At 31.5% G+C, this 27,280-nt stretch overlaps 1 protein-coding gene and 1 long non-coding RNA gene across 2 annotated transcripts in view; one reads left to right on the top strand and one right to left on the bottom strand.

Moving 5' to 3' along the window:
* Window positions 1–3,268: 3,268 nt before the first annotated feature.
* Window positions 3,269–4,562, bottom strand: LOC111637465. Its single transcript, XR_002758701.1, has 3 exons — window positions 4,343–4,562; window positions 4,019–4,195; window positions 3,269–3,939 (listed from the first exon to the last, which is right to left on the bottom strand). It is a non-coding gene; the product is annotated as an uncharacterized LOC111637465 (long non-coding RNA).
* Window positions 4,563–6,099: 1,537 nt separating this feature from the next.
* The window catches only part of LOC111637459 (phosphoribosyl pyrophosphate synthase-associated protein 2-like), a 26,145-nt gene continuing 4,964 nt past the window's right edge, over window positions 6,100–27,280 (top strand). The window contains exons 1-8 of the mRNA XM_023382949.1: window positions 6,100–6,267; window positions 22,909–22,961; window positions 23,031–23,097; window positions 23,168–23,340; window positions 23,454–23,569; window positions 23,673–23,760; window positions 23,826–23,945; window positions 24,012–24,082. Of these exons, the coding sequence (XP_023238717.1) occupies window positions 6,194–6,267; window positions 22,909–22,961; window positions 23,031–23,097; window positions 23,168–23,340; window positions 23,454–23,569; window positions 23,673–23,760; window positions 23,826–23,945; window positions 24,012–24,082 (762 nt within the window). The 5' untranslated portion in view covers window positions 6,100–6,193. The remainder of the gene's footprint in view (window positions 6,268–22,908; window positions 22,962–23,030; window positions 23,098–23,167; window positions 23,341–23,453; window positions 23,570–23,672; window positions 23,761–23,825; window positions 23,946–24,011; window positions 24,083–27,280) is intronic.

Here is a 27,280-nt window from a genome sequence, read left to right as displayed (position 1 = left end):
GAACAATATGTCCTACAACTGATCGTAAAAGTCGTTCGCATCTCTTACGAAGCGACGCTTTTTCGTTTGCATCCTTGCCCACACCGAACGAGAGGATCCCACTCGTTGGAAAAGGGAGGAATGATCGAAATATTCCTCCCCTCCCAGTGCGTCAAAGATGATGTCGTCAACATGGAGACATTTCACTTTTCGGAACACGTCCGAATGGCGAAATGTCTTCTCTCCGTTCAACGCGGAACAGAGAATGATGTCGACATCTGCTATTCCTGAAGGCGATCCCGTGAAGAAAAAACCCCTTCCGCGATCGATGGAAGAGAGTTCCTCTCCCCGCTCAAAGGGGGAAAAGACCCTCTCTTCATCGATTGCGGAAGGAGAACGCCCTTCACACTTCTTCATCTTCTTGGGCCGCAGCCAACGCCAAAACCGCCAGCTCTTCATTCTGTAAAGAAACAAAAAAAATATATATATATATATATTAATGGGATGCGGCTATACTTAACGCAGAAAAAGCTCAAGATTATACTCACGTCGGATCGGAATTCGTGTAACTCGCGTTAGACCCTACCGGAAATTGCTAGAAGGTTCCAACTGCATTTGCAGTAGAGACGACCGACCCGGAACGAATAAACTCTCTTGCGTGTAATTTGTATTTATTTGTACGACAGAAAAGTAAAGACAAGACAGAAAAGTAGCCATGCGCAAAAGGCACTCGTACTCGATCTCGAGCCCAAGTCGTAACGAGTGTTTCGTTCTAGAGCAATTTACCCTAACGTGCGTCACCTAACCGCAACGATGGCATTTAAGAGAGTTTCGTGCGAAGAAATTCCGTACGAGAGTCGACGAAAACACAAGACGTGCCCGCAGCCGGGACACGAACGTTTAAGTGGCACAAAGCATTTGCAGAGGGTTACGTAAGTGTGGAAGATGGACTGCACTCGGAAAAGACCGCGTTGTGGAAAGAGACAAACAGCTTAAGGAAAAGAATTCTTTGTGTCCAGCCTGTATAGATAACTGTTAAGTGTATTAGATTGTGTTTTAAGTCGCACAGCTGCAGACAATTTAATTCTCGCAAAGTAAGCCATTGAAAAGCGTTGTAACTAATACGTAGATTCAATGGAGAAGTCGGAGGTGAAAGGGCGAAATTTTTGACGTCCCGGATGTGTCGAAGGAACGTGTCATGCTTCAGAATGCGGTCTCCGTGTATCCTTCGGTCCATCCGGTTTCGAGTGTATATTTTAGTTAAAATTACGATACGCAATTCGTATTTAGAGTTAGTATTAAATAAGTTTTAATCGAATTTCTATAAATAAGATATTTGCAAATAATCCTTATTCTTTGACCGTGTTTATAAAATATAATCTAAATTAATTAATTACGAAAATAAACCAATGAACAAATACTTAATCCTTTGCGTCCGTCGTTTTCGGCGCTTCGGTCGCTTTCCAATGTGGCGGCTGGTTTAAAAGTCGAAAGAGGTGCGTTTCGGATGGTAATTCAAACGAAAAACACAAGCGACGGCAGATTTAAACGCAAATATGCAAAGTCCGAGTCGGCCGATGTCGTCTCCGAAAGTTGGACTAAACGAAACGAAAATAAAATCTTACAGCTAGCTAAATTCTAATTAAAATCTTACTTGGTGTAATGTCGGCGTCCACAAGTCTTCTTAAAACCACGTAAAAAAGGCAAAAAACACTGAAAAAAGGCAAAAAACACAGCAGAAACAAGAGCAAAGAGCGCACACGTCCGTCCGGCAAGCGAAAAACGTGCAAAGTGACGCAAAATCGTGTTGCAACAATACGCGTTTCCATAGAAACGGCAATTGTTGCGAGATTAGAAAGCTCGCAACGAATTCGAATGCGATTGACGTCACGGATTCTTTTTGAATTTTAAGGCTAAATATCTGCATTTTTCACGTTTCTATCCCCCGAGTGACGACGGATTGGGATCGAGACTCTCCCTACCGCCCTCCGCCTTCGGTTTCCATTCTCCACAAGGGGTTAGAAGCGAGATTTTCTAAAATCGAACGTCATCTTTACCTCGCCACCCCCAAAACTAGAAGAAATCCTCCCTCTCCTTCGTCCGGTATTTTCCGACCAAGTTTCCGATTGACCGACAGCGCAATTTTTACTGAATTTCGTAATATTTCGTTTATCCGACGCCATTTTAAGAGCGCTTACCTGACGTCATCGGTTATATTAAATATGCGTGTTATAGTTTAGTTACGTAAACGTTAATTAGTATATTAAATAAGCAAATTTTATGAATTCACCCGACCGATAGAAAATATCGTGTATGTATTTTACACGAAACAATCAAATATAGATCTTTCTATATTCAAACTGAGAAGAAGATCGTTCGTTTCAAGAAATGTAACTGTTTTTTATTTAAAAAAAATCTATCAATAGCAACTAACAAATTCGAATTTAAAACGGTTCGAACATTTGGTTAAAAAATCGAAATATATAAGAATATTTATCACAATGTCTGAAATGAAATGCTCTCTCTCTTTCCACCGCGGGAGAATTTCGACAAATTTCTTCTTAGTGTGCGTTGCCATGACGTACCCTAACTGTGTACAATATTTCACCTGTTTAGGTTCAGCGGTTTGCTCTGGGCGATGATGAATCAGTGACTCAGTCAGTCAGTCAGGACAAGTAATTATATATATAGTATTTAGATAATTTTATAAAACATATATCGAAGTTGAAGTATGACTAAATATTTAATTTAAACACATCACATCCTATTTTCCGAGCATTAACTATTTAAAAATCTTCCTCCTGATCGGAATTTTCAACTTTACAATCTTCTTGTCTACAACTGTCTGTCTTCATTTCGGATGATTTTATTGCGACTTCATTATCCAAATCAGAACCATTGCGTTTCTCTACTAAAATACTTGTCATCAGTACACTCAAGACGTTTCGATAGAGAAATAATAAAAGATTATTAGAGACTGGAGCGAAGCAGAAGATCAGGAATAACATCTGAAAAGTAATTTCTTGAATGTGAAACAAATAGAATTCGGCGTGAAGTACAAGGTGGTCATAATTAAAGTTTCTCTATTCAGAGCACTGTGTAGCTATAACCAATAAGCAAATTGACACCAAAATTTATATACACATAGAAAGGATGCAGAAAGAGATTTTGCAAAAAGATTTTTAATTCAAAAATCAAAATTTCCGTTGGAGCACTTTAAAGAAAAAATACACTAGAAATAACTAAAAATGCATTTATTTGTTCCGTAAGGGACATGCCTTCTGCAGAGGCTATTTACTGCTGTCAGTAATATTATTCAATGTGTGTCCAATTGTTCAGGTTTAAAATTTGAAGGCGATGAACAATATGTCCTACAACTGATCGTAAATGTTTTTCAGGGATGTTTTTGACGTATAGTGTAATACAATTCTTTGTCTGCCAATGTTGCAACGTTTCTTTAATAAACCGTATGCCAAAACATCCCAGAGCTGAAATTTTTGAACACTTTTTAAAATCCTTTTCCACATCTTTGTTTAATCTGTATACAAATTTTTGTGTCATTTCACTTATTAGTTACAGCTACAGACTGCTCTGAATATAGAAACTAATAATGGCCACTCTGTATATAAGAACTTAGAGTGGTGTTTATCTTCATCAACCAATAATAAGGAATCGAAGTCATTACGGCATTAAATAAATTTTCAAACATATAAATTAATGCAAATATCACCCAATATGTCAGTATAATTTCTGTATCTCGTGGTGTTCCTCTTTGAATCGCATTCATTCTGCATTTAAATATTCTGTTACGTAAGAAACTACGAAATTCGAAAAAGTAAATACAGTACTCTACAATTAAAACTTATGAAGCGTAAATGGGATAGACGATCGATGTGAAAGTGCAGACAAATTCATTTCCATAACCAACTGCGGTGTATACAGCTAGTATAATCATTAAAACTGAATAATAATAAAAAGAATAATAATAAGAATAAAAGATTAATTCGAAATTAACAAAATTTACGATAAAGAAACGTACATTTGACGATGAAAAATCTGTTGCAGCCACATTTCTGCTCTAATTTGCCGAGAATTCTTGTGTACTTGTTGTTGGAATGCAATTTCATGGATATTCGGTTGAGCATTTCTACTAAAACTTCCATATTTTTCTATTAAACTTACATATGGCTAGTGTTAACCAAATTTTCTTTATAATCTGATAAATTAATTTAATTCAACGTTAATTTTAAAAGTTTAAAATTTAAAAGAAATTGAAATCTAAAAATATATACATGTTTCAGTTTACTATTCTATCGTAAGTTATTCCATATTGATTTTTTATAAGCCAAAAATAATAACTTACTTGCTTACCGAAGTTTACTTATAATCAAAATTCTCCGAATAATATCAAAAGAGAAAGCGAAAATGTAGAATATTATTGAATATTTCTATTTAAAGATGACGACGACAATAGAAAAATCGAACAATATATTCGAACAATTTGTTACTTTCGAACGTTCGATGTTCCTTACAAATACTTCATGAGTTATGTCAAAACGTTAATTGATCTGAAATATTTTACTTAAAAATTTAGAATAATCCCGTTTTTATAATAAATTAAAATTATAAAAATGAAATTTATATATGCCAAGTACTATCATTTATTCTAAAATAATGTTTTAAAAAATTCTAGAGTAAATAGAAATGTTGAGTCGGATTAGTCTAGAATCGATTAATTTTATGGAAGAACCTTTCAAACAGCCATAGTCCGTAAACTTGACACGTGTCGGGCTGTGATTGGAACGACTCGTAAGAAATCGGATTTTTAAAAAATAGAACGTATCTATGATCCTATGGGGGGGTCGACTGTAATTATTACATTATTTTTTATTTACCGCCTTAAAAGCGTAATTTTGATTAATCCTAGCTGCTTCTAAAAGCTTTTTATTTTTTATTATTTTTTCATAAAAGTTTTTACATTCAATTTTTATGTTACTTTTTTTATTTTTTATTTTTTAATACTCTTTTCCTCCGTTTTTTTTATTCTTTCCGCCCTGTGGGCACTAAGAGGGCCTCTTAAAGCAGGCCCATTATGAGTTCGGCCAGGCCCACAATGGTGCGACCGGCTGGTGAGGGACGCGGGCCGACATATCCGAATGGACCACCCCAGAAAAATTCCTGGGGATTTCTTGACCCGTTCGGATTCGAACCCGGGTCTCCCAGAGCGGTAGGCTGCCACCTTGACCGCTCGGCCATCCGGCCGCATATTTAGGATTTAATTATTTCAGTCGAAGCGGTAGGCTGCCACCTTGACCGCTCGGCCATCCGGCCGAATCGCTCGGCTAGCGTCTACATAGTCGCACCCTAACGCGAGAGCAAGAAATGACTCGCGTTTACGTTTCAAGCGCAGTTTTTCAGTGCATGCACAGCTTGAACTTTGAAGCATCATTCGAAATTCGAGGAAAATTTTTGTGGAATTTAGCATTCGAATTCTGAAGCGTTCGAAGAATCGAAGTACAAGGTACTACTGTATATACGCTATAACCAAACACACCAAAAATAAAGAGAAAAACGCACTGAAAACATGCGAACATAACACCAGAGCAAGACATTGTGTTTACGCTTCGAGCGCAAATGTTTGTCAAATTCATCATTCGAACTCTGAAGCGTTCGAAGTTAGAGTCGTTCAAAGTACGTGATATCACTAAATTCGTATTTTGACGGCTGGATGGACGAACGATCAAGATGGCAGCCTACCGCACTGGGAACCGGGGATCAAATCCGTAACGATGGTGGTCCGTCCGGATATGTCGGGTCCCGTCCCTCACCATCCGGCCGCCACAATGTGGGCCTGGCCGAATCCATAATGTGAAAGCCCATTATGGATTCGGCCTCAGGTCCTCTTAGTACTCACAGGGCGGAAGAAAAAATTAAAAAGAACTAAATTCGTATATATGTATATCAAAATATTATTATTAATTTGTGCACTTTCCAAAATTACTTTTATCTTCAGTTTATAATTTAATTTGTTTTTAAAGTTTAAATTTCCTATTTTTTTTTTAAACTGAAAAAATATCTATGGATATATGCGCGCAGACGCGAACACTCGTTTATCGTCAGGATTGTTATCGACTACCAGAGGGCGTAGTTGAAACGGTCATCATTATCTGTTGTTAGATTCGCGTTGTTTAATGCGTTCGAGTTAAAACAAAAAATGGACAGAGGATCTTCGGATATAATTTTGTTGGCCGGAAATTCTCATCCGGAGTTGGCTCATCAAATTGCCACGTAAGTGTTGATGTCTTCTTCGTTGTAAAAAGCGCGCGCGGTCGAACCAGATCTGCCAATACGATTCCAGTGAAATTGTGTTTACTTCGTAATTTACGCGTTTTCTATTCGTAATTGTCTCGTTATCTTTCTTATATTGGTATAAGACAGTTTCCGGCATTTTTTTTCTTCATTATTTAATTCCAATTTAGAGTACAATCGTTATTTTTGTCGACAAAGTACCTACAGTACGTTATTGTCCGTCGATTCGAATATTCCTTTGACTGAATTTAGTCAATGTATAATTTCAATGTTTTTTTTTTTTTTTTTTTTTTTAAAAACGTTGAGAACATTTGGTCCCAGGCGAACGGTTGTCGATCTCNTTTTTTTTTTTTTTTTTTTTTTTTTTTTTTGTATTAAAAACGTTGAGAACATTTGGTCCCAGGCGAACGGTTGTCGATCTCTGCCATCTTGAATTAATCGCTTTTTACTCCACTCGGTTACTATATAAGTACGAAAACTTCGTAATCGCTAACTGATCGACTATCGATGTGATAGACATATTCACGAAATATGTTTCTGGCCGGCGAGTGATTCGATTTTAAAACACGTGGTGAAGTCAGTCACGTGGCGTGCGATTTGTGTTGCTTACCTGTCTGATTTCTCGCTTGTTAATACATATATATTAAATTCTACTAATAAATTTTGGACTAATCGAATTTCTATTTTATATTTTTTTTAAAAAAAAGTATCTTTCGTCTTAAATTTGTTCAACAATAAAATAAACTCTAAATTTTTTCGAAGTAAATAAACACTTCAACTTCTAGTCGTGTTTAACTTGTCACTTGCAAAATTTCGGATGAAGTAGTTTTCTGGATCGTCTTTAATCTGTCAAAACGTATCGATTATAAATTTGTTTTCTATTTCAAATTAGTTGTTATATGATTGCTCTATTATCGTTATTATTATTCTTTTTTTAATATAGAAATACATTTTTTTAAGCAGTCAACTTAAACATGTGTCGACCGTATTCGACAATTTATTAAAAAAGGGAATGTTTTCGCTTAGCGTGTACTTCAATCTGTTATCTTGGAAAATTGCATGACCCTCCACAAAATGTTTTGGAGAGCCCTTTTTCACTTGGTGCAGATCCAGGAGAAAATCTCGAGACAATCTTTAACGAATTCGGACACGTAAATACAACCTATGATATTTGGTGGGCCCCGTTTATATATATTAATAAATATAATTTTGTTTGTAGTTTTTGTTTATTTCTAACCAGCTGACGTACCTGGCTGTGTTCGGCTTATCTTAAGAAAATATTATTAAACGGGTTAAAAAAAATGCTTATACTTATGGTCTTATTAGTTGGCAACTATATACGTCAAATAAAGCAATTATTCAACTTATATAGTAGCCAATTATTCTGTTAACAAAATATACTTTTTTATTCATGAATCTTTGTATCCTATTTTACAGAAATATTTTTAAAGATAAAAAACTTTTATTTCTACTTCCTGCCCTGTTTTATTTTATATGAATGATATTTAATGGAGAAAGAACTTTGGTATCAGAGTTTACAGGAAAGGGACCTTTTGGTCTACATGATTCTAGATTTAAAATTTGCTTTCATGTATTTTCATAAGTAATATTGACTAGTTTCAATTCATGATCAGATGATATAAATGCACTTAATGTTGTAGGATTTTTGCTGTTTTCTTTTTCTAAATGATGGGTTATAACTGTACTCACTCTTTCCAAATTTTTTGTAATTTCTTCTATACTGTTTTGTCACATTCATCTGGTTCTGGTTTATTGTCATAATAGTTTTTTAGCCATTGTCAATTTTAAAAATCTGTCTAGTTTTGGTAGTTTTTTAATTTTTTTTCACAGTTTTCTCTTTTGAAAACCACTTAAGTATTTTTGCTTATAATTCATTTTAAATTCTGTGACATAAAAATAATAGAAATACCAAGTTCTCAGGCATCAGAAAAAGTATAAATGTTTTCATATACAGTGGTGCCTCGTATAACGTACTTAATCCGCTCCAGGTGCATATCCGTTATGTGAAACGCATTTTCCCGTAGAAATACATGTTAAAACATATAATTTGTTCCGCAGCATAAAATAACCTTACTGTACCATAAAAAAAAATGAAAATGGAGCAGTCACCAATTATGCTGGGTAGTCAGATGTTGTGGGGAGGAGGTGGAGGAACACTTTCTTCACACATTCATACAGATACAGACTTTTTACACATTGCAGCATGTCTCTTTTTATTGTTTTTTAATCGGAGTCAGATTCAGGAGAGGCTACCAGAGCTTGCAGGGTCAACTCCTCTTGTTCCATCCTTTGTTTTTTGGCAGCTGGCTTTTTGAAAAACATGTCCAAGATGGTCTGTTTCTCTCTCTTCTTCAACATTTGTTGAAAATGACGGCAAGGGTGTCATTGTAGAGATCATTGATCCTGGTGGTCTCAGCTCTGTTTGGATAATGAGTGTTGTAAACTCCTGAACCTCTACCCATATGACAAGGAAGTTTTTGTCAACTTTCACTCCTGATGATTTCTTGCTTTGTTTTAATTGAAATCACCTTTCTGTTTTTTTAGAAGTCATGATTTGCACAACACTTGAATAAATGTAAATACCCTGCACTGAGGTGATGTACGTAATAAACAAGGGAGCAAGCCGAATCCCAACGGGAGCTCTGTATTTCAGATATACTAATAATATATTCTAATAATACTGTACTAATATATTATAAAAATAGCAGATTGTCATTGGCAACAGCAAAAGAGTGGAAACATCATTTGCACTTGTTTGCAGCCAGTCCATTGCTCGAGTCACGTAACGGCCAAACAGAAAGTTCGTTATTTGCAGTGTCCGTTATTTGAGGCACCACTGTAACTATTATTAATAATATTAATACCACTTGTTTTTCAGAATGCAGCAAACTGTTTTACTTTTCAATAACTTTCTCTGTTTCAGTTTACATAATTCAAAATAAATGACAGTTGAAAATTTGTCAAATCTGAATTTAAATCATTCTGGATGCATTCAGTTGACAAGCACTTTACTTTTGTTACTAATAAATGTCAGTCAAAATCTACCAGATTTTGTGCTCAGTGTGCTGGCCACATGGATGAATTATTAATCATTTATCAATTTTGAAAATTTTGGATCATCAGATAGAAATTGTAAATGAAAATAATAATTATATTCAAAATAATTATTCATGCATTTTTGTTTATTTATATTTTCTACAAAGAAATTAACTAGAACTTTTTTTTTACTTAAAATTGCTTCACAATCTTCTGGTTGACTGCTCACCTTTTATTCAGGGGGTGTTCAACTATTTTTATATATATCATGTTAGATGTTATGTATTTAGAATTTGTGTATTAAGATTTGTGCAGGTAGTTTGCTATTTGCTCTTTTGCAGTGGATGTTGTATATATGGTTGCCATTTTACTTTATTGGGTCAGGATGACACTGTCCCTACTGTGACCTTTGACACTCAACTGTGACATTCTGATCATGTATTGGAAAGGGAGTGAGAGTTGGATTTTTTTATGAAGTGTTCTAAATCATTGTATTCAGATCATTTCTTTGTTCTTATATTTGTGTCTAATCAACATGCAATAAACATATTTATCATCAGCTACATAAATAAGCAGTTTTCAAACTTTATTTTTTACATAGAGTTTTGTGTTAAATCTTACATGTGCTTTATTATCAATGTAAAGATGTCTTCCAATTGTGGGTCCCCACATTGTCTTGGGTCTGTGAGCTGTGAGGTCCATTGTTACAGCCTTGCTTCAAGCATTGTCAATCATTTCAATCAATACAATAAGTAAAACAGACATACATAATAAACTTTTGAATTTATTTGAATATTTTTTACATGATTTTAGCATTTTCAAAATAAATATGAAATATTTTTATATACAGTTAAATAAACTAAATTAAAAATTTTTAAAGGTATTTTGCAGAAGTAGAAACTTAATTTATCATATAATTCCAAATTTCACAAAATATAAAGATGAATGGTACTGCAGTTATACAGTTTAATTAATATATATTCTGCCAAAAATAAGATTTTTAACTTCATTTCAGTCAAGATTATACTTCATTTGCAATTGAATGTCTGTTTCAATTTTTTTGTTTTTTGTTGACAGCTTCAAAATTAAATAAAATATTCATTTTGTTTTTAATAGTATTTTATGAATGCTCCAGTTTTTGTTCAAATCTGTCTGATATTTATCATTTGTATATTATCTGCACAGAGAAGAAAATAATGTATATGATTTAAATGAAAGTTTATATACAAAGTATAAAATTTATAAATAAACTGTCCTACAATAGCTATAGGAAAAATAATGTCTCGTTTCTTAATGACATTAACATAAATTGAGGGAATAATGTGTTTTTAATTTTATTATTTAAATAGTGGCTTTTCATAACTTTTGTTTGTTATTTAATACTAGCAGACCCCGCCATGTATTATTGTGGCTCAAAATACATCTATTATAAATGTATAACACTTCCCCCGTGGGGGGGAATTTTTCGAAAATCCCTTCTTAGTGTACATTCTCTTGATGTACCCTATTAAAACTCAAAAAAAAGCATTTAAAATAGTATAAATAGAAGCAGAGTTCTTTACGGTAAGCCTTAATCCTGTCCATCTCCCCTCAGTGGGGGGAATTTTGACATGTATATTATATAAAAACATGTGTGTATTCAAATGCAGCATTGTGTCAAAATTTCAAAGGAAACAGTAGAAACAAACAAACATTACATTTTTATTTATTTATATAGATAGATAGATAGATGATAGATGATCTGCTTTAGTTCATTCTCACAGAAAAGCAAACTTAGGTCGTCGTACTTGTAGCGCCATCTGTTGGACATAAAAGCCTTAATCCTAGATGATATCTTTTAATTTATATGAATGTTTAACCGTATAATAAACAGCCTATGTCCACCCCGAGGTTCCATTCTAAATATTGGTGAAAGAATTTTTGAAATCGGATGAGTAGTTTTGGAGATTACCTCTACATACAAACTTACAAATGTTACCTCTTTATAATATTAGTATAGATTGAGTGTTTTGTTATATTAAATTTAATTTAATCTGGGTGATCCAACTGAAGCCCGATGACTTGCCATCTTGACTTTGGTAGCCGATTGGCCGAATTCATTTGTAATTTAAGTATTTTTTTGACATTCTTCTATAGATGATTTTGCACTAGGGTTTCTCATTTCCCAGTCCTTTATTTGTCTCAGGATTTCAAGAAAAAGTGATCTGTTTCCTGGTATTCTGGGAAATCCTGGGATATAAAATAAATCTTGAAATCATAATTATAAATGATATAATTATTTTTTAAGTAATTTAATACATCCTGCAACCTCCAAAATAATAATATTAATTAATAATGCTGTGTAAAATATGTATTGAAAATTACCTTTGAATTACATAGAAATTTTCACAAATATAAAAGTTTATTAAAGTTTGTTGGAAACTGCTTACAACAAAAAAAATGCTTTAAATTGAGTTGAAAATTAAAAAAAAAGAATTTAGATCTAACCAAAAATTACCTTTTAAGTTTTTAAATAAAACATAATACAAAATATTATTGTAAATTTTTATAATAAGGTTTTAAAAAGCAAAGATGGTCAATATTCCGATCACTCAATCTGGTTTTTCTTTTATTAATGAAATGTCCTTTCCAATTCAATTGATGTGGGTGGAATCATCTTTAATGCATTTTAAGAGAAGACAGATATATGTTTTTTTACCTGTAGCCTCAAAGATTTCTTTCTTTTTCGAGATGTGTTGCAGTACTTCTTTTGCTGTCTAGTATTCTTGACTTGTCTACCTCAGCTGCTTTAATAGTGGCATCAAGTTTTTCAGCTAAAGTCATTGCAGAGGAGCTTTCAGCACCTGGTACTTCATCTGTATCACTGAAGGTAAAATCAGCAGGTACTCCAAAAAGACTATCTAACATCTGATTTGCTAATAAAATTAACATAGACTTGGTTGGTAAGGCTGGCAAACTTCTGTCACTTGCGAAATTTGCAACTTTTTCATAGTTCTTTCCACTATTGAGGTATTGTATAAGGCCAATCAGTTTCTCATTTCTTCTTTCTGTTATGTGTCAAATAAATGACTCCTTTAGTCTTTTTGAAAAAGGCATGTTTAGTTGATTTAACTCATTTACAATAAAAGAAAAAATACCTTCCAATGAAAGTAAAATCAATCCTCTGTTCCCCAGCTTTTAATGGATACAGCAATGCCATGATGTCACAAATTACAGCAACTTCTTGTTTGTCAAGGTCAAAGTTGTCTGTATCTTTATTACAGTCAATGATTGCTTTTGATATGGATAACCTTATTTTAATAAATTGCTCTAGTATGGCTAAAGGACTGTTCCATCAGGTTTTGGAATCCAGAAATAAGTGCAAATTTTTTCATGTTCCTGTTGAATGTATTCTTTTAAGATGTTATTCTTTAAAGGTTGTACTTCTCTCTTTATTAAAGTATTGTATATGACTGCAACCAAAACTTACTCTTCATGAATAAAATGTGAATAAAATAAATATATTTATATAAGTAATATAAATATAGGTAATGTATATATATATATATATATATTACTTATAAATATATTTATCTGATTTATCTGTATAAAATATAAATTCATTATATAAACATGTTATTTTTTTTTAATTCCTTAATCTTATCAAACTTAAAGGATTTAGGAATTAAATATTGATAAACATTCTTGAAGTACTTTATTTTTGCCTCATATCTAACTCAAAATATTGTTTTTTCTGTTTACATCCGAATGCATTCAGAACTAAATTCATAATTCATTGAAGAATATAATCAAAATTTTAAGACTATTTATAATAATTATAAATTTGAAAGATCATAATATATTGATTTCATTTGCTCATTATTTCTGTAATTTTATTCCAAACCAACTCTGAAAACTTTATTACACCGAGGCTTGGATTTTTAAGACCTAAAAAATACTTAAAAATTTCAAAAGATAAGCATTAACTGAGGTTAATTCAGATTTCCTTTAATCTCATGCAGTGTTTTAATTATCAACTTTCATACATGACATTGTTAGACTTCATGATTGTACTGTATTACCATGTGCCTATGTAAATTTTCAAACTTGAAGATCAACAGTTGTCTGCCAGTAGAATTTTGTATCTGCTGAAAATCTGTCACATCACATGTTGTCAGGGTGCATATTTGAAGATGCTGATGTCACTGCTTGAGAGCTCAGATTTGTCCTCTTCAAATATAGCTACTTCTCCATTAAGAATGGCTTCAATTTTCTTCATTGCTTTAAACTCCTTGTTTGTTTTTAAGTTTTCTAGAAATGATCTGTGCTGCTGGACCATTGACCTGATGTAGTTCTGCCTGGATATCATCTATAATCTTGAGGACATCACAGTTGAATCCCTGCAGTTTCCAAATAGCAGCCATTGCAGAAATTTGGAAACTGTGGGGCACATAATTACAGCCAGCAGTCTTTTAAGATTCACTTTTCTAAAAAAACTGTATAGTTATCCTTCTCATATAGTTGGGTTTCTGTCTTAAAGTATACAATTTATTAGTTTGGTTTTATTCAATTATGGCAATGCAACATATGGACAATCTGCTGAAGGGCCTCTTGGGAGGTCTTTTATGGAAAGCTGGCCCCAATTTAGATGTTACTAACGTCTAAGCCACATGGCAAGTTCATTGACAAGATACAAACCTACAATCAACTGCCAGTGTTCAGTGGTTTTATTCACTTGGCCACTGGTGGGCATACCTAATGAAGCTACACGAAAATTTTAAAAACAAAATTAGCAATTACCAATGATAAAGTGAAGATTTTGTCCTTATAGGTCTCCTTTTCAAAAACATGTGCCAAACCTTAATTGTTTTAAGCTGACCCTAGGGGTCAAGCCAACTCCTACTGTAGTATTGTAACATGGCAACATTGGACAAAATTTTAAAAGCCTGACAATTGCAAAATTTGATGGAAAAGGCTACAAAAAACTCAAAATATTACAAAAAAAAAGAAGAGAGAAGACATTATACCATATTTTGATTTAAAAAGATCTATAAAAGACTTTCATACTCAACATCACCTGAAATATGTCTCTATAAAGTCAGGAGTTCAATCAGATTGAAAGAAAAAAATATGACTTTTTCTTAAAATCCAAGACATATTTATTACATTAATTTCTGTTTTGCTGATTTAGAATTGTTCTATGAAAGATTATTAATGAAATATTTTAAATCCAATATGTTTCAAACAATCTTCAAACAAGATTTATTCTCACAAGACAGAAATCAGTCATAAGATATATGATATTGTATTTTAAGATTGAATATAGTGAAGTCTCAAGACTCAACTTCACATAAATATATTCAATGATAGTGTTGTATTTTTTCTACATCTTGTCATATTTTGTGTATCCATAGTTTTGATCAAGTTGGAAATAAAATTATCTCAAAAAAAAATATATTAAAAATGAACCAAGACAAAAATTGAATAACTTATTTTAATTTGGATATATTAATATTTAAATTCATTATGTTTAAAGATTATCATTTAGGAACCAGTCTGATAATAAAGATCTGCCTCTGATGAGAAACCAATTTTGTTTTGCTTCTGCTGTCTGAATAGAATCCACTAGGACTTATCAAATGAGTATTCAAGTTATTGTAAGATGTGGAAAAAATTAGAACATAGTATTGGCTGTTAATTTGGCAAGACTGCAACTTGCAACCAAGACTCACACTTATGAGTCTTGTAATAAATTCTCTTCACCTAACTAATAAATGTTCATCTAACTGAAGAGGACCATTAACACCAGAGACCAAAATGAATTTTAGGGATATATAAGGCATTAATACAGATGTGTGATAACCCTTTCATTGTAATAATATTCTACATGTGTGTAATAAAATATATTTTTATTAAAGTACGGTATTACCCCAAACTTACGCGATGGGTGGGACCGAGCGTTAACTGTGTAAGTCGGGGTACGATTTCGCAATTTATGTAAAATCCAAGTCGGATGTATGTAAGCTAACAAATATTCTTGTTAATCTTATCTCGTCTTTTGATTCGTTCACGGTTACAAGAAATCACCACATAGAGTCTCTCAAGTCTCTGTTGATATAACAAACACAGAAATAAATAATACAAAATAAATTGTGGCTATGTGTCGATTCTGCATGACACGCCCGAACATGTAAGCTGAACAATAGTGTGGGGGAAGTGAGTAATCAAGAGTTGCGTAGCGCTCAAACAAAAGACGAATTGACGAGATTTGAAAATAACCAAGTCAAAATAAAATACAAAATGCTGAGACTTGTTTCTACAAACAGGCGCAAGTGCGAGATTTACGCATGCATTGCTTGCGCTCTCCAAGACATAGTCTTGTCCCAAGAATGGCTTTGCCGTTTTACTTTTTTTTTTCCCCACATATTTATTAATTTTAATTCTGTTTGAATTATTGTGTGTTAGTTGTACTGAACTTTTAATCTGGCAAAACTTTCAATAAAATAGGTGAAAGTACTTATTTTAAAACTATTTATTCTGTTTTATGTATTATTGATAAAACTATTTCTAATTAATATTTTTGGTGAATCTTATAAATTTTTATTATTTTATGAATTTAATATTTTATTAAAATAGACACATATATAATTGTTTATTCATTTTTTAATTCAAAATAAATATATATATATATACATATATACTAGCAGATGAGTCTAGCATTGCTCAGGCAAAAAATAAGAACAGTAAAGATTAAGATTAATAGATTATTTTGTACTTCTATTATATTATATTATAGTATTTGACTTATATTTATAAAGGTTATCTTATGTAAGAGTTTATCACACTGACAATTGAGTGCCCAATCTAACACATTTTTAAAATTCTATAAATTGTGTATAGTAGAGGAATAAAGAATTTTAAATGTGTTAGATTGGTCATTAAGTGTGATAATCCCTTATGTAAGATAACCTTTATAGTTATATAGCCAATCTTACCTGTTTTCACTGGGTGCAAGAATTAGGTTCCCCTCTTAGACTCTTATTTTTAGACCCATTTAAAAATTTTCATTTTTAAATTTTTAAATGATTTTTTTAAAATGGGTCTAAAAATATGTTTGATTTCCTGCAAATATATAAAAACTGCATCTAAAATAGTTCAGTAGAGGCAGAGTTCTTCAGGATAATCCTTAACCCTCTTCTTCTTCCCCACAGGAAATTTTCAAAACTCCCTTTTTAGTGTGCATTCTCATGGTCTACCCTAACTGTGTACTAAATTTCAACTTTCAACTCAACTCCTAACCATTTGGGCTCTGTGCTTATTATTATCAACCCATCTCAATTATATTATATGTTTTAAGTTTAATGTGAAATATTTTAAATGTATTCAGTAATCATAGACTGTAGAATATATTATTTATTTAAAGCAGTTATGATTCTTCACATTATGAATTGATTTTTTTTTAAATTATGAAATATCTCAACTTTAATATTTCTTCTTCCTACTTCCTTGCTTACAACCACTCCACAAGTTCTATTATAACCATGAAGAGGAAAACTTCTAATTTCTTATTGGTTACAGCCAATGGATATCTATGCTTGGTATGCAATGCTTGTTACTTTGTCATTAACAGTATGTAAGGTTGACAGATTTCTGTGACTGAATTGAAAGACAATTAAAAATTATTAATGCCATCGCTCTCCAACTTTCCCTCAATTCTGTCTCATTGCATTTGTGTTCAGAGACACTTACCTCTATTTTACATTTTATAATTCTTCACATAAACAATAAATATTAGTTTTAAAATTTTTACCTAGAGATTTAAGATAATATTTTAAGATAAAAATTGAAAGTTAGCCATGTAATTTAAATTTTTAATTTTTGAAAATATGCAGTGATTAAAATAATGTACCAGTGAGTCTGTTACAGGTGTGTGTCTTTTACTAAATCAACCGTTACAAATGTTTTCAAACACACAAGTTCTTTTTAATTTAAGTTCAGACTATTTACAAAAAATATCAAATTTTTGAGTCTATCTTAATCCTTTTTATACAACCCCAGAAGTAACAGTTAACATGGTTTTTTTGAAGAATATAATTCTTAAAACAAAGGTAAACAATAAGTAAAAAAAGTTCACAATGTTAAAAACGATCAAGTGTCAGCCTTCTGTTATAGGTTCTGACACTTTACATTAAAAACACTAAGAATTCTTCTCATCAATTGTCCTTATCACCACATTGTCCTTACAGAAATTGTATCCATATCACAAGTTCTTCTTTGGATAACATACAACTTCTGAACGAATACAATTCAAATTAAATTGAATTGGAACATCAGTTGGAACTGAATCGCTTGGATGTCAATAATGTCACTCGGGCATGCGCTATATTATCTGTAGTAGTTTAACATAAGTTCTTGTCCAAGAGCACCTGTCAGGCCGTAGATAGTGATTTCATCTTTATGGTTAATGCAATTACCATCCTTAATTGCAGCCATGTAGATGTAAATAGCTTCTAGTCATCTAAGATGGTGTACAGTACATGTTGCATAATGTGGATGACCCTTGCTTGATTGAACATCAGTTTTACTTCCTGGTCAGAGGCGTAGGTGGCAAGAGCTGTGGTGGTCCTCTGATGCCGAATAACCGCTGTGTGTTCTTTGATCCTCACTTCTAGGGAGCACTTGGTGGATCCTATGTAGACCAGGCTTCTGTCACATCTACAGTCCATGATTGGGATGGTGTACACCCCAGGGAGTTTTTCTTTGTTGGGGTTGTCTTTTCCATTCCACAAAATGTCAAATATTGTAGCACATCTTCGGTATGTGATGCAAATATTCTTTTTCTTAGCTATCCCATTGTATAATGATTTAAGGTAGGAGTTTTATGTAACAATTAACCATAAAGATGAAATCACTCTATCTATGGCCTGGCAGGCACTCTTGGACAAGAACTTATGTTAAACTACTACAGATAATACAGTGCATGCCCGAGTGACGTTATTGACATCCACACAATTGAGTTCCAGTTGGTGTTCCAATTCAATTCGAGTCGCATTCGTTCAGAAGTTGTATGTTACCTGAAGAACTTGTGAGTTCAAAAACGTTTATAACAGTTGATTTAGTAAGAGACTCACACCGTAATAGGTTCAATGGTACGTTATTTGGATTTAATCTGGTGTAGTAATATTGTATTATGCAGTAATTGTTGGGAACATTAAAATAATAAAAATGCAAAATGTGATCACAATTTATAAGGTTTGATTTTAAGTGATTTTAAAACAATGAGTTTCATTGCAAGTGTTAAAATTAAAATCAATGTGCAGTTAATCACTAACTAGCAGTGAAAAAAATAATTGAATGGCATTTTTGTATCATTTATATTTCTATGACAAAGTAACTTTCAGTTGAATTTTAAAGAAATTTCCTCACATAATACATTTGTGTTTTTGTTACACATTTTACTTAAGTTTACTTTAGTTATGTCAATAAATTAGTTCTTATACTTGACATAAATTGAAAAAATTGTTTATTGCATACTAAGGGCAAGTCTTTTAAATTTTAATATTGCATTGTACAATTTTAATTTGTGTGTGCCCTTCTGAATGTAACTCCTGTATAAACTATGCTTGCACACTAAGTCAACATTTTATTAATTTTATATATGCTATAATAATTAATTGGTTTTAATATTCTTATTGCTAATAGTTCATCTTTATTTAAATTATAGGAGAAAAATGTAAATTAACACAATTTTTGAAAAGTTGGAAAAATAGTATGCTTTTTGGATAGGAAATGCCCTGAAGGCATGAATTAATCAAATTATCTTGGATACTTAGGTGTGAAAATTTCTAGTGTTCAGTACTATACAGGATTACATTTTTACTCTAACTTTTTCTACTATGAAACATGCATTCATTTCTAATATAAAGAAAAATTTTGCAAATGACTGGATAGTTCTTTGCAATTAATTAATTTAATTAGTAGTATAATGAAATTTTTTGAACTGACGAAAGTTTTATACAAAAAAAATTAGTGTAAAAGAAATGAGAAACACAATACTAATAATTAGGTTCATCTCATTAAAATTTTATAAAGTATTAATTGTCAAAGAAATTTGAGATTGGTCTTTGTTTTATATTTCAATCTCTTGAAATTAAAACATAAATTATTTAGATTAGGCAATATAAAATGTTTAGAGTGTAATTATACAAATTATTCATTCATAAATTGTATAGTGTTATATTTATTTTTCTGCATAAAATTTCATTTAATAATTTATAACAAGGTATTATTAAGAAGTAAATTAGCACTTAATGTGTAACTCTTAAAAGAAGTAAGCGAGCCAAAATATTGTTAATTTTGTAGTAATATGGGGAAGATTAGGAAATTTAACTTTGTACATCATTTTTTACATTTACTTCTAGATAAGTAAATTGAAGGTCACATATGGGTTTATCAATGTATAAATTTAAAGATAACTTTATTTACTTACAGTTCATTTAAACATTTTGATTCACAGGAAATTTTCAAAACTCCCTTTTTAGTGTGCATTCTCTTCGCGTACCCTAACGGTGTACCAAATTTCAACTTTCAACTCATAACCGTTTGGGCTCTGAGATTATTATTATCAAGCCATCTCGATTATATATATAGATTATCTAGCAAGGGGGTAGAGTTCGAGTGTCTGCTTAACAGAGCACGCGACAACGGAGCAGTCGGTCTAAGTGAACACTCTTCCACGATCTCGATTTTGTCCCCTTTATTTTATGTTAGCGACATTCCGTTAACAGAAAACAGCGGATAGTAGAGCGTCCGTTTAGAGTAGTGTGGCGTTGGCGGCAGTGGGCGTAAAAGATTGTCATTGTAAAAAATATTTAAAATGGGGTGTACACTCTTGCTAACATCCTCGTGTACAGCACTGGATTTCCCACCTTCAACATCTATTACGACACGGTACAGCAGAGATACGGCCTTAGCAATATTTGTGGCTTTTTCTACANCTATTTGTAGAATTTGCTTCTAAATTTCTACTATTTAAATTTACTCCTTCTATTCATCAGCCATTACCAAACTATATGTAAATTCTTACAATCTCTTTCTTCTCTTGATAATCTTACCATCTAAATCTGAAATATATAACTTATAAGAAAGGTTGTTTGATATTTCTGTATAAGGAAATCATTCAATTGACCTATGTGAAGAATGTGTACTCATCAATGTCAAATTGATTGACTCAGATATCCCAGAGTGATTACTGGTGATGAAATCTTGTTTCTTGGATGTCCTGCAGAGAAAACATGCCGCCTCTTTACCAATATAGAAAAAATTTTGTCTGAACAGATCCAGGTTGAAGGTAATGTTTATGATTTTTGATGTAAGAGATCTGATGCATTACAAGTTTGCTTCTGAAAATAGACCCTAAACTGACGTATTGTCCCAAGATGCAGTAAGATGAAAACAACCTCATCTCTGGCAAGCAAAAAGCATCACAATTTCTTTGTGCGTTGCACTCTTCCTGGTTGGTGAATATCTGGCTAAACATCAGATATCTCTACTTCCACAATTGATATTCATTTGACTATGTTACTGTACTTTCACGTCTTCATCAAAATGAAAACTTGACTGAATGGTTGCAAATTTAAATCACCAAAAGGAGGAAAAGTATATGATGATTGCACTCAAGAATGTAATGCAGAATAGACTGCAAGACTAATGAATAGTGTAAATGCTGACAGAAATGTATATTGCAGAAAGTACTTATTTTGAAGATGGTCTTTTATGAATAATTTTACTATTAAGTTTGGTTTATTTTTGACTCTACTACATATTTGCATCTGTGCCACCTGTATTGGAAGTTTTGTTAATTAATATCATGTTCTTTACCAACTTACCTATACATCTTTTTGTAATAATCTAGTTTAAATTATTAGATTCCTTTTCTCTTACAATTGTGAAATGTAGATTTTCCTTGTGTTATCTATACTATTTTTATTAAGATTGTTACTATACAAATGAAATATATTTTTCAATCCTATTTTTTTACTGTAACAATTATGAATTTTTTAATATAGTTTAAATCTTTTTTTGAAATTCTATGTTATTTGCTATAATTTGATTTTCACATATTTTTTAACCTTAACTCAAAACTAATCATATACAGTGGAACCTCGCTTAATGAGCATAATTAGTTCCAGAATCATACTCATAAAGCAAAACAATTTTTTCCATAGAAATTAATGTAAAATATGATAATACGTTCCACGCTGGAAAAAATACTCAAATATTTTATGTATAATGTTTATTCAAAGAAAATTGTACAATGTGCATTGTTAAGAAGTGTGAATCATCATCACCTTTTCTTCTAGCGCAGAATGAACCAACCTGGAATGAGAATTTGATTTGCAGAAAACAAAAATAATCACAGATAATATGTTTGATAAACACTCCAAATGATATGCCAAATTCTTGGGCTATGTAAAGGCTATAATTAAATAATAGAAACTAGCAGACCCCACCACGCGTTGTTGTGGCTCAAAATGTATCTCTTATAAATGTATAACACTTCCCCCGTGGGGGGGAATATCGAAAAATCCCTTCTTAGTGTACATTCTCTTGACATACCCTATTAAAATGCAATCAAAAACGCAAAAAACCACATTTACAATAGTATAAATAGAAGCAGAGTTCTTCACGGTAAGTCTTAATCCTGTCCTCCACCCCAGTGGGGGGAATTTTGACAGGTATATTATATAAAAACAAGTGCATATTTGAATGCAACGTTGTGTCAAAGTTTCAAAGAAATTGGTAGGAACAAACAAACATTACATTTTTATTTATATAGATATATAGAAGATGATCTACTTTAATTCATCCTCACAGAAAAGCAAACTTAGGTCATTGTACTCGTGGAGTTAGCACTATCTGTGGGGCATAAAAGTCTTAATCTTAGATGATATCTTTTAATTTATATGAATGTTTAAGAAATAATATACAGCCTATGTCCACCCTGAAGTTCCATTCTAAATATTGGTGAAAGAATTTTTGAAATCGGATGAGTAGTTTCAGAGATTACCTGCTACATCCAAACTTACAAACTTTATAATATTAGTATAGATTAATTAATTTGACACAGGTAGACATTTATGCTTCCATCTTGTATTATATTTAATAATTATAAATAGTTAATTTTTAATTCGGACATTTTTAATATTTAATTTGAGATGGCAACATAACTGCCTACTCTAGTCAAATTAATTAATTTCTAATATTTAATTAATTTAATTAATTAATTATAGCCTTTACATATCCCAACAGTTTGGCATGTTTATTATATAATGGGCTATGGTTGTTGATGTTTAAAAGTAATGTGTGTGAACACAAGTTTTGAAAAATTTGTGATTACAAGCGACACTAAGATGTTAGGGAACAAGTGCTAAACACAGATTGATGGAGCATGCGCAAAATTTGGGACTTTCCCTGTCCTCGTCACTCGTTATGTGAGGTTTCACCATATATTTATTTTAAATTCAAATTATACTAAAATGAGTCTTGTTTTGCTTTATATAACTTTCTCTCTTCTATTTGTAGCCGACTTGGTATCCGTGTTGGAAATTGTTCAGTTGTTCATGCAGCAAATACAGGTAATTGATATCAAATTTAATTAGTTAATATTAATGCATAAAAAATATTTAAAAAATTTTTGTTTACAGAAACCTTAGTAGATATTGGTGAATCTGTACGTGGAAGAGATGTTTATATTCTTCAGACAGGGACAAAGTAATAATTTATTAAATTATATACTGTATTTTTATGATAATTATAAATTTAATACTAAATTTTTATTTAGAGATGTCAACAATAATATTATGGAACTGCTGATTATTGCCTATGCCTGCAAGACGTCCAGTGCTCGGAAAATTGTTGGAGTCATACCTTACTTACCCTACAGTAAACAAAGTAAAATGAGGAAAAGAGGCTGTATTGTCTCCAAATTATTAGCAAAGATGATGGGAAAAGCAGGTATTTTGGATTAATATAAAATATATTTTTCACAAATGTAATTTAATGAAATCTAAGAATTTATTTTTAAAGTATAAAAATTCCAACATTATATTATATTTCAATTATTATAGGATTTACTCATATTATAACTATGGATCTTCATCAAAAAGAAGTGCAGGGATTTTTTGATTTGCCAGTAGATAATTTAAGAGCTTCTCCTTTTCTGCTACAATACATTCAAGAATGTGTAAGTTAATTAAATCTTCATAATTAAAACTTTTGTTACAAAATTTGAAATGCATATATTTAAATGAAAGTAATGAAATTGGAACAGATTTAAATTGTTACAGATACCTGATTACAGAAATGCTGTGATTGTAGCAAGAGATGCAGGTTCTGCTAAAAAGGCTACTTCCTATGCAGAAAGACTTCGATTAGGTAAGTCAATTAAATTAAAATATTTTGTTTGCAAAACACACAACTTTTTGTCTTTATTAACAAAGGTATAGCTGTTATTCATGGAGAGCAAAAAGAAGCAGAATCAGATATGGTTGACGGGAGATATTCACCTCCAGCAGTTTCTGCCACGAGAACGATGGATGTGGGACTTGATCTTATGCCTGGTGAGTTTATGGTAAATATAAAAATTCAATGATTTATTAAAATATTAATTTAAATTTTCCATTTAGTTCTAACTGCAAAAGAAAAACCTCCAATCAATGTTGTTGGTGATGTTGGTGGAAGAATTGCTATCATGGTGGTATGTTAAAATAATTATTCTTATATTTATAATCTACTCCAGTTTCAAATAAGAAAAGCTAGTTCATTAAAAAGCCTCACACAAGTTATTTTTTCATTTTCTACATGTTCCTGGAATTAGTACTAATAGAAATTTGCTTTTTTAATAAACAAAAATACTAAAAAATAGTTATTTTCTGAATAATTAACAACTGATGAGATTTGCTTTAAATTTCAGTAATGTTCAAGACAACTTTTCCTTCAAATAACAATTCATCTTATTTTTGAAAATAGATTGATGTTATAAGAGGTTATCTAAACATAACTGGTAAAATAATACTGGTAAAATGTAATAAGCTATTTGAAAATGTTTTCAAGATATAAATCACTTTAAAATATTAAAGACTGAAGCTTATTGAGTGCTAATCTAGTTTCAATTTATAGTATATCATTTGAGTTCCCAAGGATGCTGGTGTCTTTACACCAAATAATAGAATTTTGTTTAGTGTGTAGAGACTCCCTTACGTGGGGGTTCTGTTCTGCATTATAGGAAATCATGTTGTATGAGACTTGCATTATCAGATGATTTTATGCAAGTTTAAACTTGTTCTATCACTGATATGTACTGTACAGTACATCTCATTAGAAATATGTGTTGATAAGAAAGCCTTTATGTCTGGATGTCAAAATTTTAAAAAATTGTGACTAATGTCCATACAAAATTCTTTATATTATAGGGGAGTCCATTATACAGGAATTTACTGTACTGTACATGGCATATTACAATACATTATATAATTAGATATAGACTAGGGGTGTCCAACCTGCAGTCCAAGATAAGTTCCAATGCGGCCCAATAAACATGTAAAAAAACTGACAGTTTTTCATTTTATTTTATTTATTTATTTTAAATTCAAAAAAAAGAAGTTTCACAAAGCCGTAAACCTTTATACATATTTTATTTTTGAGTGGAAAGGAACTATTTTCAATTACTTGGAAATATGTGAATGAGGAAGGAATACTAAATAAAGCTAAAGTTGAGACTCAAAGAATTATAGACCCAAATTCAGGGGGAGAAAGAAGAGAAAGGCCAAAAGATAAATAGTAGTGAGAAAGATTAAATAGACTTTCTGTTATGCAAATATGGACCCTTAAATTTTCAACTTTCCTCACTTCTTTATCTTTTGTCCTTTCTCTCCTTTCCCCGCATTTGGGTCTATAATCTTTTGAGTCCCAACTCCAGTTTATTTAATATTCCTTCGAGCGTTGCATGATTTGGCTACTTTGCGCCAAAGTTGTCTATCCTTTGTTTAGTTTAATGTAAAAAATATCATTTGGCGCATTGGCTACTTTTTCGGCTACATATGATTTATAAGTATATTAGTCGAATAAAAATGCACTTTAAAATGGTGTTTTGTCATTTTTGTTTTATTTTAGTGATTTGTTATTTTATTTGTTAAAACACAAATAAAACAAATATTTGTGTTTTTCAAATAAATTTTTGTTTGTCTCCTGTTAATAAATGAATTTATATATTTCTAATTAAAAATTGAAAGTGTGTGTAGAAGTAATTTTTTAAAATATCCTTTTTCCCGATAAAGATTTAATACTTATTACTATAATCTAGACAAGTTAATCCTGAAACATACAAGTATATTTAAGGATTAGGCCACAAGTATATATAATATACTTGTGGCCCAAAACTCCATGACATCTTGCAATGTGGCCCATAGAAACAAAAAGGTTGGACACCCCTGATATAGACCAAGGAATCCAAGTAAGCAATAGTTTGGTGACAGTAAACTTGCTGACTAAAATTATTTTGAAAATAACATACAGAGCATTTTTAATGTGACATCATCAGGAGCAGAGATATTCCAGATTATGGACATTTTTGGACTTACAGTAACTGTTCTTATTAGCTCTGTGTCTTTTTATTCAGTTAAATTTTATAAACATTAAACAAAATTATATCAAATTTTTACAAGTATAAGAAGTAATACTATCCACTTTATTGGATTGTATAAGGTTAGTACATTTTTAGTCATAAATTCTGCACTTGACATGGATATAAAATGGGAAGATAATGAACATTCATAGTTTCGGGTACAAATTTTCTACCTTAAAAATCTTAAGGTTAATGTTTTCATAGAAAATCTGATTATATTTTGAAAAATTTAAATCAGCAATGATCAGTCTACATCATTGATATTGATATTATTCTTCCTTGAGTGTTACAAATGACATAAGTCTGATGTAAAAGCTTCTTTTTGGATCCTTCTACATATGTAGTGTTTTATGTTAGTATTTTAAGAGAAGAATTTGGAAAAAATTATTAAACTTCAGGTTACAAACGCTCCTGTTTATGAACAAAATTTTGAGTGCCATATTTGCTCTGGTTGCAGTACAATAACTCTGTTTTTGAATAAGGCTATTTGGCAGAGCTCTGGTCACCTTCCTGTACTTCCTGCGTTAAAGCAAGTTGATGGTCCAACCAATCAACATTAAGACTACCGATTTAGAAATTAATGGCACTGAGATTGCCTTGTGTCACATAGCAAATCATCAATGACGTTGCTATTTAAATCACATTTCAATGCACATGCAGGAAAGATACTGAAAATGGAAATAGTATGTGCCACAGTTGAATTAATAGAAAGCATGTTAATTGACATTCATGTAATATAAATGGCATTCAAGAATTTGTGTTTAAATATGCTTAAGTTAAATTAAATGACAAAAATTTATTAATACATGTATAACTCGACTTACGTCGTTCCCGATTATACGTTGTTTGTCAAAAAAATATATGGAAAAATAAAAATCAAGTTTAAGTCATTTTATTCGACTTTATGCCTATCAGCCACAAATATTGAAAGTCATAATATCACTAGAAAAGCGTTTAAAGCACATAAAATCATATTAAAATATATACATTTACAAGTATGTACTGTATTTACAGTACATGCATTCGTAAATTTAAATTACTTTTTTCTGTACTATATTAATTAATTAAAAACTAAAATTTATTTGTTTGTAAGCTTAAAATAGATCCTTATTAACCATACATTATTAAAAATGCATTAATAAATAAAATACAGAACATGTATTAGTAATTTATGGTTTAGCCTAGTGGCAAGTAGATTCGGAGACAAGTAAATTCGACTTAAGTCGTTCTCCTGGAACCAATTACCGACGTAAGGCGAGGTATACCTGTATT

This window comes from Centruroides sculpturatus, unplaced genomic scaffold (genome assembly GCF_000671375.1).
Source record: "Centruroides sculpturatus isolate CEXI.00-Female unplaced genomic scaffold, Cexi_2.0 scaffold1149, whole genome shotgun sequence".
Taxonomy (NCBI): domain Eukaryota; kingdom Metazoa; phylum Arthropoda; class Arachnida; order Scorpiones; family Buthidae; genus Centruroides; species Centruroides sculpturatus.
The sequence above is the reverse complement of the archived record's forward strand: the minus strand, read 5'-3'. Positions and strand labels throughout refer to the sequence as shown.